Source organism: Salvia miltiorrhiza, chromosome 5 (genome assembly GCF_028751815.1).
Source record: "Salvia miltiorrhiza cultivar Shanhuang (shh) chromosome 5, IMPLAD_Smil_shh, whole genome shotgun sequence".
Classification (NCBI taxonomy): Eukaryota; Viridiplantae; Streptophyta; class Magnoliopsida; order Lamiales; family Lamiaceae; genus Salvia; species Salvia miltiorrhiza.
The window spans coordinates 6,372,356-6,384,249 of record NC_080391.1 but is presented as its reverse complement, the minus strand read 5'-3'; the positions used below and the strand labels follow the sequence as shown (position 1 = coordinate 6,384,249).

Below are 11,894 nucleotides of genomic sequence, written 5' to 3'. Positions count from 1 at the left end.
GTCGTCTCACCGAACTTGAGTCGTTTCTTTTTTGGCAAAAATTAGATAAATTAATACTCTAATTAAAGCTACTAATTACATCCTTATTTTTCAACACATTTTCACTTTCCTCTCTCAAACACATTATTCACAAATTTACAAAAAGTAAAAAATAATTAATTTAATTAATTATATAAATAATTAATTTATATATATATATATAATAATTAATGATTAATTCAGATTTAATTAATTTAAATTTTATATTAAAAAATACTAATTAATTATATAAATAACTACTTAACCACAAATTTACAAACATACTTAAATAACTAAACAATAATTCCTTAATTCCCCTACCCTAAAGAAATGTCTCAAGCTAAGCGGGACGGAGGGAATATATTTCTATGCTATGTTACACAAAAAATTATACAGATTATATCATAAACAAATAATATCATAGTACTACCCATTTAAAAAATAAAAATTCAAGCTTACGATGAAATTACTTCCATTACTTCCCATGTACGATTTTTATCCATGCGATTTGGCACATATCCAACTCAATAACATAAAAATTTAAATGAAATTACAAAAAACTAAAAACAAGTTTTTTTTTTTTTGTTCCCCCTCTAATTTGGCGGCCATATTATGGAGTTTTTATATGTTGGTTTTGTCAAAGTAAAATTCGTCTCTTTCAAAGCTGACTATAGACAAGTCTACACCTCTCTCTCTCTCTCTAAAAGAACCTTCTCTGAGTTCTCTCATTACAACTTCGTCTTCGTCTCTGAATTCAAATTGTCTAAATTCTCTCCTGCAAACTTCAACACTTTCCTTATACTTTTCTAACATCGTCCAAATTTCACTACACAGACATCAAAATATATCCTTTATTTGTCTCTGCCATTGATATTTGATTAAGGTTTACAGTCATAAGCAAGATGGCGGGCCGTTACGATAGCAACCCTTTTGATGAAGAAGAGGAAGTTAATCCTTTTGCTGTAAGTTCACTATTGTTTTTTTGTTTCAAGCAATTAATTTCCACCTTATTCTCCCTTCAATTTCACAAAAAATGAATATGCATGCTGCTGCAAGTACACAATTTTGTAGTTGTGAAACGTGTTTACCTGAAATTGGGGGTTTTGGATGATTCTGATTGTCTGTTACGCTCATGTGATGTTTCTTTCCTCTGTAGTGCTTGTCATAAACTTCTGCTTGAGAATTTCATGTATTCGTTTATGTTCCTTTTTCGGCGGTATTGCTAGACATTTGAGTTGCTTGCGTTTTAGTTAGGTGACCTTCTAATTTAGATGCAAACAATTTGTTTTCATGCGATTTTGCTGAAGAAATCTTGAATATTGTATTGGCTTTGATGCTTCTGTATTTTTTGTTTTTTTAAACTCCAGGATGGAGGGAGAAAAGGAACGACAGGCGGAGAATCAAAGTTTAGTGGAGGCTCATTTTATACAACGGTGATTTCTTCTCTCTTTCTCCTTTGAGTTTGATGTGGTTCATGTGGAACACTTCGAACTAATTGTCTAAGTTCTTGGACATACATGTTAGTAGAGATATCAAATTGACCATGCGGCATCTGATTTCTTTCCCAAACTCTTTGTGCCTTGCAATCGAATTTTAGATCATTTTGGTGGTGTTGGTTCTCCAAAGAGTTCATATTTGTAATACGAAACTCTTTTACTTGAAAGAGGATTCAATCCTCTTTTAATGAGACGAGTCGAGTTTCTAGCTGACAGTATGTTATTCTCCCTAACTTGTGGAAGGAAAAGCAAATATAGTTGATCATTGCATTGAGATGCTCGGATCTTGGCTTGGACAAATACAATTAAGCAAGTCAAAGGAAAATGTATCATGTGTGTCAAATCCGAGTACCCGAATTTGTGTTCAAGAATCAACTATTAATCATATTCTTTTTCTGCGACTTGAGCATCCTTCTATAGAAGTTGGAGATTTATTCTAGAGAAACTTGTTTTTCTTTTGTTGGCAAGATTAAATTAGTCATCTTTGTGGCTATTATAATAGAATGCATTTGTTGTTCGCTTGAAAGTTTGGTGTACTACTATGTGTAAGTGTAACATAGATTTTCTTTTTGTGTAAATTGTTAATTTTCATATGATCAGACTACTGGGAGTGCTCCTTCCGCTACAAAGTCAAGGCTTTCACCCCTTCCTCCGGAGCCTGCTGATTTCTACAATCCTACAGCCCCAGTTGATATTCCTCTCGATAATACTTCGGTAGCTACAATTTCTTTTTTCAGATTGTTTAACTAGTAGTCAAATATTCTATATCCATTCCTTGGATTCGTGCTGGCTGGCGTTGTAATCCAAGAAAATTTTTAATTTTGGGTTTGAAACAGAAAGAGAGAGAGCTCCAGGCAAGAGAAGCTGAATTGAAAAGGAGAGAACAGGTATTTGGAATCAATATGTTGCCACAAATTTCTCGGCATTTCATATGTACAAATTGTTATGTGCTGCCATATTTCTAGGGAAACATCATATGCTCCTTTTACATTATATTATTATTATTTCGTTTGTACTTTTGATTTACAATAGCGACAATTGGTGATGCTCTAATTATCATTATGGAGGAACATCATTTTATTGTTTGTCAAGATTGATTCGAGGCATGTTTTAGTCTCCCAAAGTTTTGTAGGAAGCTCTATAAACTGGATTGATAATTTATGGTAATTGCTGTTTTCACACTCTGATAAGAGGATTTGTTGTCACTGTATATATGTATTTATAGTTATATAAAATTTAACACTCCCTGCACACATTATTTGCTTGACAAAACTAATCTAATTCTAATCAATATGAATAATTTGAAGCACTTGTTATGCTCTTCATACATTATGTGAACTTAAATGGATGCTACAAAGAAATTCTCCATTAGCATTAGTTGGTTGGTGGATTACAGTAAAACTCTTTAAGCTCCTACATTCAGTACTGGACTCAAAAGATTTTTGAGTCTTATCTTGCTCAATTGAGAGCAAGCTGCACTACTGTATGCATCCCAAAACGAAGCCCTGATTTATAATGCTGATGCTATGCAGGAAATAAGGCGGAGAGAAGAGGCCGTTGCCCGAGGTGCTCTGCCGACTACAACTCGATCTTTTATTACTTTTTATAAAAATAAACTAAAATCTCTCTTTCTGTTTGTAAATCTTTAGTGTACTACTTCAAAATACCATTGGTACCTGTCATTGATTTCTTTATCTCTTTTCAGCTGGCATTGTTCTTGAGGAGAAAAATTGGCCTCCATTTTTTCCTATTATTCACCATGATATTGCAAATGAAATACCAATTCATCTTCAAAGGCTTCAATATGTTGCATTCACAACCTTCTTAGGTATGCAAAATAATTCTCCTATATACTTGTTTTTGTTGTATACAAGTCCTCGAGTTACTTTATTACCATACTCGTAACTCATGTCTGTAGAGGGTGGGATTTGATTAAATTTGCAGGCTACTTGTTTGATTATCCTTGTAAAAATGTAACGGAATTTCACTTCTATGTTTCCAAGATGATTTCTGTGCTACTTGAGATATTGTCTGCCAAGCATCCGATGCTTTAATCTTTTTCTTCTTATTTTTTTTTCCTCTCCCCCAAATCCCCCTCTTTAAATTAGTTATCATGATCTCTACATGCCAAAGAAATCAAACACATCAATGGAATTGGTTATGATTGTTTGAGCATTCTATATGAATTCCTATTCTGCGGGTGTGCATACATATGTTCTTCTCCCTCTTGGCGATAGGTTTTTGCATTTTTTATGATGAATGCTTCGCAGCATGCTCCACTTGATTGGAGAGGTTGATACTTGTTAGGCTTTGTTTATACTCTAATATGGTTTGTAGCTACAAGAGTTTGTCAAGAGTTAAGATACACAAGTTCATTACAACTACAATTCAGTACATTATCTTTGTGTTTTGAAACACAGCATGCTTGTCACTCATTTGTTCATTTCTCTCTTTTCATCTCTATTTTTTCTCGATCTCCTTTTTTGGGTGTTGCGCTGAGGCTAAGTAGGAGCTTCTTCACCCATAAATGCTACTAATGATGAAATTTCTTTGGTAATCAGGACTTTCTTTTACACTTCTCTGGAATGTTATAGCTGTGACTTCTGCATGGATTAAAGGGGAAAGTGGGTATTGTGAACATCATTTGGTGTATTGCTAAGCTGAGTTTTCTTTATCTGATTTTTCTGACTCGAATTCATCTATTAGATGTGAGGATTTGGTTTCTTGCAATAATCTACTTCATATCTGGGGTACCAGGAGCCTATGTGTTATGGTATCGTCCACTCTACAGAGCTTTCAGGTCCGTAACTGTTATCTTGCTGCCCAACCACCTTTTTACGTTTTCAGTTTTTACGTGATTTCTCTTTGGACCACGTAAGAGAATCGAGAAGTTTGTTGGTAGAAATTGTATGAACATGTAAGACTGCAAACCAGTCATTTGTTTATGAGGATGCAGTAAATTCTTAAAAGTCAAAAGGTAACAGAATTGATTAGCTGCTGCTCCATTATGCAATTCATTCAACTTTTCTGTGCATTGCAGGAAAGAAAGTGCTCTCAAGTTTGGATGGTTTTTCCTGTTTTACTTGGTAAGTTCCTTAAAAGGCTCAAAGCAGACTCTATCCTCAAATTGTATATACGATCTTGATGATATCTTATGCGACAACAGCTTCACATCGGATTTTGCATCGTTGCTGCGATTGCGCCCCCTTTTGTTTTCAAAGGAAAATCTTTTGCGTAAGTTGTTTGTTTGTTCTTTCCATCAAGAACCCCGTATCTACATAATTCACATTTGAGCTTTTGATCTGATTGAGACGGTGTGTTGTGCAGAGGTATCTTGTCGGCCATAGATCTCATAGGCGACCAAGTTCTGGTTGGGGTAAGTTGGATCCATTATAATGGTAGAATGCAGTTTTGGAGTTGCGACTTACAATATTTTGACATTCTCAGGTGTTCTACTTCATTGGTTTTGGATTGTTCTGCTTTGAGACTGTTCTGAGCCTTTGGGTTATACAGGTATACCATCTATCATTTCCTCTGCCTCTGCTTATTCATTCACAAATATTTAACCTTGACGGAGAAAATGCCTCTGAATTTGCAGCAAGTATATATGTACTTCCGAGGCAGTGGCGAAGCAGCAGCGATGAAACGAGAAGGTGCCAGAGGAGCCGGGAGAGCAGCAATATAATTCAGGAAAATCGACACTTATACTTGAACTACTTATTCCATGAATGGAAGAGACAGCTCCTTTATTTGTAATAAAAATTCAAACCATTTGTGAGATACATACACTGTGTTAGAACTTAGAAACAACTTCGACATTTCTGTAAATTTATTATAGTATTTCTTTTTATTCTTTCTTTCTTTCTCCGTCAACTTGGCCGAATTTTTCTTATACTCCCTCCCTCATATTTATGTATACTTTTTCTTTTTGATGCGTTCTCTAAATTTATGCACATCTTATATATTTTTGGACACTAATTCAGACATATTTTTTATAATTTTATTCTTATAACTTATCCCATACATAATTATTGAAGTGTGATGCATTTATCTAGAATATTCTAGGTGAGAATAAGCTATGAATATTCTAGAGAATTCACCACTAGCTAGATTAATCTAGAGTATTCTAAATAATACTAGGACAAGAATGAGTATTCTAGAGATTAGATATTTTCTATATAGTATCTAGAGAATTCCTTAAGTGGATGTTAGTAGAGAATTCTAGATACAAGTTAGTGTAGTGGGATCTAGAGAGATCTTCCCACACCTATAAATAGAGCTCTTGTGAGCCATTTGTAACATAATCTCAAACAATCTCAAAAACATCACTCTATCTAATATTATCTAAGTTCTTTGGAGACAAGAGCTCCACTCTAAAATCATTCTCTCTATCTTCTACACACACTACACTCACAATATTCTCTACACCACTTCACTACAATCACTCACCACACTCAAACCTCTATATAATCACCTCCAATTTTCTAACAAGTGGCATCAGAGCTTGTTCGATCATAAGCGGGCGTTATGGCGTCGTCAAGTCTCTCCATCACGACTCCAATATTCAATGGAGAAAACTATGACTATTGGAGTGTTCGTATGAAGACTTGCCTTGAATCCCATGATCTTTGGGATGTCATTGAAGAAGGAATCACCATGCCGGGAGAAGATATCGACAAGACATCCTCATCCGAGGTACGTAAGAAATTAAAGCAACAAAATGCTAAAGCTCTTTATCTTCTCCAACAATCTGTTAGTGATTCTATCATGGCAAGAATTATTCGAGCCACTACTGCAAAAGAAGCTTGGGATATCCTTAAGGAGGAGTTCCAAGGAAATATTAAAGTTCGAACCATTAAACTACAAAGTTTAAGGCGAGAACTAGAGAATCTTAAAATGAAAGATTCAGAAGCCGCAAAAGATTATTTCTCAAGAATAATGGAAATAATCAATCAAATGCGGTCATACGGAGATAACATCTCCGATGAAAGGATTATACAGAAGGTCTTAATCAGCCTTACCGAGAAGTATGATCCAGTAGTGGCGGCGATTGAAGAATCAAAAGATTTATCAAAAATTCCCATCGCGGAGCTGATGGGTTCCTTGGAAGCACACGAGCAACGATTGAGTAGGCGACATGAAAGTTCACTTGAGAGTGCCTTTCAGTCCAAACTCAACGTTAGAGGCAATAAGTCAAGGAGCGGCGGAATTTTTAAAAGCAATCACAAGGAAGGAAGCTCCAGCAACAAGAAGAGCAAGGCAAATTTTCCACCATGCGGAATTTGCAAGAAGACAAATCACTTGGAGAAGGATTGCTATCATCGAGGAAAGCCACAGTGCAAAAACTGCAAAAGGTTCGGGCACGTGGAAAAAGATTGCAGAGATAGAAGAAATCATCAAGCCAACTATTCAGAAAATCAAAATGAGAAGGAGTACATATTCTATGCATGTCACTCGGCAACAGAAGCACGAGAAGAAGAATGGTACATCGATAGCGGATGCAGCAACCACATGACATCCAACGAGACCATCTTCCGTGAGTTAGATACTTCAGTTAAGACGAAGGTGAAGATGGGCAATGGAGAACTGGTGGAGACGAAAGGGAAAGGTACAATTGCCATAGAAACTAATAAAGGTACGCGATTTATTAGAAATGTTCTCCTAGTACCTCGTCTTGCACAAAGTCTATTAAGTGTTGGCCAAATGATGGAAAATGGATATGCCCTCCACTTTGAGAAAGATTCTTGTCGAATTTACGACAAGAAAAATAACCAAGATATTGCAGTAGTAAAAATGGGAAAAAATAGAAACTTTCCCATTCAATGGCAATATCCACAAAAGGCAATGGTGGCTCAACTCGACGATACGAGTCTATGGCACCGGAGATTTGGGCATTTCAACCTAAATGCCTTGAGGCTACTTCATCAGAAAAATATGATGAGAGATATGCCTCTTCTAAATGAAAGAGAAGGTGTATGCGAAGGATGCATGATCGGAAAGCAACACAGACAACCATTTCCAACGGAGAAAACATGGCGAGCCAAGGAGATACTAGAGCTTGTCCACACCGACGTTTGCGGTCCAATGCGCACACCTTCAGTAAACCAAAACAGGTACTTCATACTCTTTATTGATGACTACTCTAGAATGACTTGGGTATATTTTCTCCAAGAAAAATCAGAAGTCTTTAGAATCTTCAAGAGATTCAAGAACTTTGTGGAGAACCAAAGTGGTCGCAAAATAAAGAAACTGAGAAGCGATCGAGGTACCGAATACAACTCAAAAGAGTTCGACAAGTTCTGTGAAGATGAAGGTGTGGAGCATCAACTAACCGTGGCCTACACTCCACAACAAAATGGCGTGTCGGAAAGAAAGAATCGAACAGTCATGGAGATGGCGAGATCCATGCTGGCGGAGAAAGGATTGCCAAAGAAGTTTTGGGCAGAGGCAGTGTATACATCAGTCTACCTACTCAACCGATGTCCAACAAAGGCCGTGCTAAACAAGACGCCGATCGAAGCTTGGTCAGGACAAAAGCCTTCAGCCAAACATTTGAGGGTCTTTGGAAGTATCTGCTACATCCACATTCCCTCAGTAAAAAGACACAAACTGGAGGACAAGACGGAGAAGGGAATCTTCCTCGGCTACAGCTCTAAATCCAAGGGTTATAGAATCTACAATCTTGAGACCAAGAAGCTGGTGACAAGTCGAGACGTGGAATTTGATGAACAAGCCTCCTGGAATTGGGAGACAGAAAGTGTTGAAAGGCAGACAACAACTACACTCCTAAAAGAAGTCACAGAACATGGAGAACAAGATCAACAAAGCCCACCAAGGTCCTCTTCAGAAGCCAATACCTCAAGTGGATCCGACTCAGACTCCTCACCAGACTTTCCACCTTTTCGGGTAAGAACTCTAGAAGATTTATATGAATCCACTGATTTATATGAGATATGCAACTTTTGTTCTTTGGAGCCAAGTAACTATGCAGAAGCATCCAAAGAGAAAGTTTGGATTAAAGCAATGGAGGAGGAGATACAAATGACAGAAAAGAATGACACTTGGGAGTTGGTGGATCTTCCAAGTGACAAGGAAGTCATTGGAGTCAAATGGGTGTTCAAGACAAAGCTGAATCCTGATGGTTCGATCCAGAAGCATAAGGCAAGACTTGTCGCAAAAGGATATGCTCAAGTAGCAGGAGTCGACTACACAGAAACGTTTGCTCCAGTGGCACGGATGGACACAATTCGAGCACTCATAGCTCTGGCGGCTCAAAAGAGATGGAAAATCTATCAACTTGATGTTAAGTCGGCATTTCTCAATGGAGATCTAACAGATAAGATATATGTAGAGCAGCCAGAAGGGTTCACAAAGCAAGAAGGCAAAGTTCTTCGTCTCAAGAAAGCACTCTATGGGCTCAAACAAGCGCCACGAGCCTGGTACAGCAAAATAGACGGATATTTCACCGGTCAAGGATTCAGGAGGAGCAAGAACGAAGCAACTCTATACATCAAAACTCAAGGTACGGACATCCTGATTGTCTCTCTTTATGTTGATGACTTAATTGTCACAGGAAATAACACAAAATTGATCGAGGATTTCAAGAGAGACATGATGAGCACCTTTGAGATGACGGACTTAGGATTAATGCACTATTTTCTCGGAATGGAGATAAGTCAAGAGGAAGAAGGCATCTTCCTATCACAAAAGAAGTATATTGAAGATATACTCAAGAAGTTCAAGATGCAAGACTGCAAGCCAGTGGTTACACCTCTCATTCCAAATGAGAAGTTGAAGAAAGAAGATGGGTCAAAACCGACGGATTCTACAAAGTATCGAAGTTTGATTGGGAGTCTACTATATTTGACGGCAACAAGGCCTGACATCAAGTATGCAACAAGCCTTCTATCCAGATTCATGGAAAGTCCGAAGGAGACCCACTATGGAGCAGCAAAGAGACTTCTCCGATACCTGCAAGGTACGCTCAACTATGGTATCTGGTACAAACCAAAGTCTGACTCACAGATCAGTGGATATAGCGATAGCGATTGGGCTGGATCTCAAGATGACATGAAAAGCACCTCAGGCTATGCTTTCAAGCTTGGCTCAGGAATTTTTTCTTGGGGATCAAAGAAGCAAGACTCAGTTGCACTATCAACTGCAGAAGCTGAGTATGTTGCAGCAGCCGAAGCAGCATGTCAAGCTATATGGCTTAGAAGAATACTAGCGGATATGGGCGAACCGCAAGACTCATCGACAGAGATCTACTGCGATAACAAGTCAGCTATAGCAATGGCTAAGAATCCAGTTCAGCACAATCGCACCAAGCACATCGACATCAAGTATCACTTCTTGAGAGATGTTGAAGCAAAGAAACTTATCGAGATGAAGTATTGTCCAACAGAAGAGCAGTTGGCGGACATCTTCACAAAAGCACTGCCAAGGGACAGATTCCAGTTTCTACGAAGAATGCTTGGAGTAACCGATAAATGCATCAAGGAGGAGTATTGAAGTGTGATGCATTTATCTAGAATATTCTAGGTGAGAATAAGCTATGAATATTCTAGAGAATTCACCACTAGCTAGATTAATCTAGAGTATTCTAAATAATACTAGGACAAGAATGAGTATTCTAGAGATTAGATATTTTCTATATAGTATCTAGAGAATTCCTTAAGTGGATGTTAGTAGAGAATTCTAGATACAAGTTAGTGTAGTGGGATCTAGAGAGATCTTCCCACACCTATAAATAGAGCTCTTGTGAGCCATTTGTAACATAATCTCAAACAATCTCAAAAACATCACTCTATCTAATATTATCTAAGTTCTTTGGAGACAAGAGCTCCACTCTAAAATCATTCTCTCTATCTTCTACACACACTACACTCACAATATTCTCTACACCACTTCACTACAATCACTCACCACACTCAAACCTCTATATAATCACCTCCAATTTTCTAACAATAATCTATGTTAACAGTATTCTAAACAACTTTTCATTAAAAGTGGTGAGGAAGCAGCTATGCATATTTATGGTGAGTGAAGTATAAAAAAAGAAGTAAAAAACAAGCAAGAAAATAGAGTTAGTGAAATAGCGATATTATATAGGGTAGATAGATCATAGAGAAAACTATGAAGCCCTAAATTCACTGCATAAGGTTTGTGACATGCAAATGCAACAAAATCAAAGCAGCAAATATACAGTGGAATTGGAATATGATATGAGTCCAACTACGGCTTATATGTATATATAGATGAGTAGGGCGTTGGCAACAAGTAAATCCGGTGACCAACTATTTATACATATTGTATATATATATAGAGAGAGGGGAGAGACATAATCTCCTCATCAACAGAAAGCAGTGCACTTCTTCTTGCAATCGATGGTGCAGCCGCCGCCTCCGCCGCCGTAGCCATATCCCTTCCCGGAGCCTCCGTAGGAGCTGAAACACTTGGCCGGACAGGTGAGCTTCTTCTTGTAGCAGGGGCCCTTGTCACTGCAGACGACGGTGGGGCGCACGACGCCATGCGTGGAACGGCCTCCGGTGGGGCCGCCGTAGCCGCCTCCATAGCCTCCATAGCCTCCGCCGTAGCCGGGTATGCCGGGTATGCCGAAGCCGGATCCCGGGCCCATGAAACCTCCCGCCTGATCCTTAGACGAGGGGTCTTGTCGTGCTGCGAAGGCCGCGATGAGCCAAAGAGACAAGATGAGAAGGAGAAAAGTTGATTTCATGGTGGGAAGAATTTGTGTGTGAGAGAGAGAGAGATGGAGGGTGATATTATTATTTAAGAAGGGAAGAGGGGGGAAATTAAAGGCATTTATGGAGCAGATGGCAGTTGAGTTGGATAGCAGCGCAGCACTTGTCTTGCAGTTTCAAAATAGGAGGGCCAAAGTAGGTTAGGCCGCACTTATTGCGCGCCACTCTCATAAGGAGTATTCATTCTTCTTGGATACGAATCAACCTTGTTTTCCACCTTTTCTCTTACACTATTTTCATATTTCAATCATTTCTAATTAATAGAGTAAACTTTTTATCCATAGGTGTGTTTTCAGCCATCTATATGTTAGTGTTGATTTGATGATCTTGGGTTGGGGATGTAAAGGATGGACCATAGGATGAGGGGGTAGTGGCTGCTCAGAATAACAAAATTAATTACTAGTAATTATGAATAACAAGTTTGTTCAAAATTAATTGTTATTTAAAATATTCAGGTAGCCCCCCAACTGTCGACTGATGCGTAGTTTGGGAAATTGCTTTTGACTTAATAGACCATATTAATTAACCCAACAACCTTATCAATTACGCCGAATGGTACAGACAAGCATGAGATATAACAATAATTAAGCACTAACACGTTACAGATTAGTTACACGGG

General features: G+C 38.1%; 2 protein-coding genes across 2 annotated transcripts; one reads left to right on the top strand and one right to left on the bottom strand.

Annotated features, from left to right (window-relative positions):
* Positions 1 to 654: 654 nt before the first annotated feature.
* LOC130985529 (secretory carrier-associated membrane protein 2-like) lies at positions 655 to 11,270 on the top strand. Its single transcript, XM_057908545.1, has 14 exons — positions 655 to 980; positions 1,386 to 1,451; positions 2,115 to 2,228; positions 2,351 to 2,401; positions 3,047 to 3,080; positions 3,220 to 3,342; positions 4,076 to 4,138; positions 4,221 to 4,314; positions 4,555 to 4,600; positions 4,681 to 4,748; positions 4,842 to 4,890; positions 4,962 to 5,027; positions 5,113 to 5,552; positions 10,498 to 11,270. Exons 1-13 carry the CDS (start codon positions 921 to 923, stop codon positions 5,197 to 5,199), a joined length of 921 nt encoding a protein of 306 aa, XP_057764528.1. The 5' UTR covers positions 655 to 920; the 3' UTR covers positions 5,200 to 5,552; positions 10,498 to 11,270.
* On the bottom strand, positions 10,601 to 11,250 carry LOC130985531 (glycine-rich cell wall structural protein). The gene has a single exon (XM_057908546.1). The coding sequence runs from the start codon at positions 11,248 to 11,250 to the stop codon at positions 10,867 to 10,869; it is 384 nt and encodes a 127-aa protein (XP_057764529.1). The 3' UTR covers positions 10,601 to 10,866.
* Positions 11,271 to 11,894: the final 624 nt, after the last annotated feature.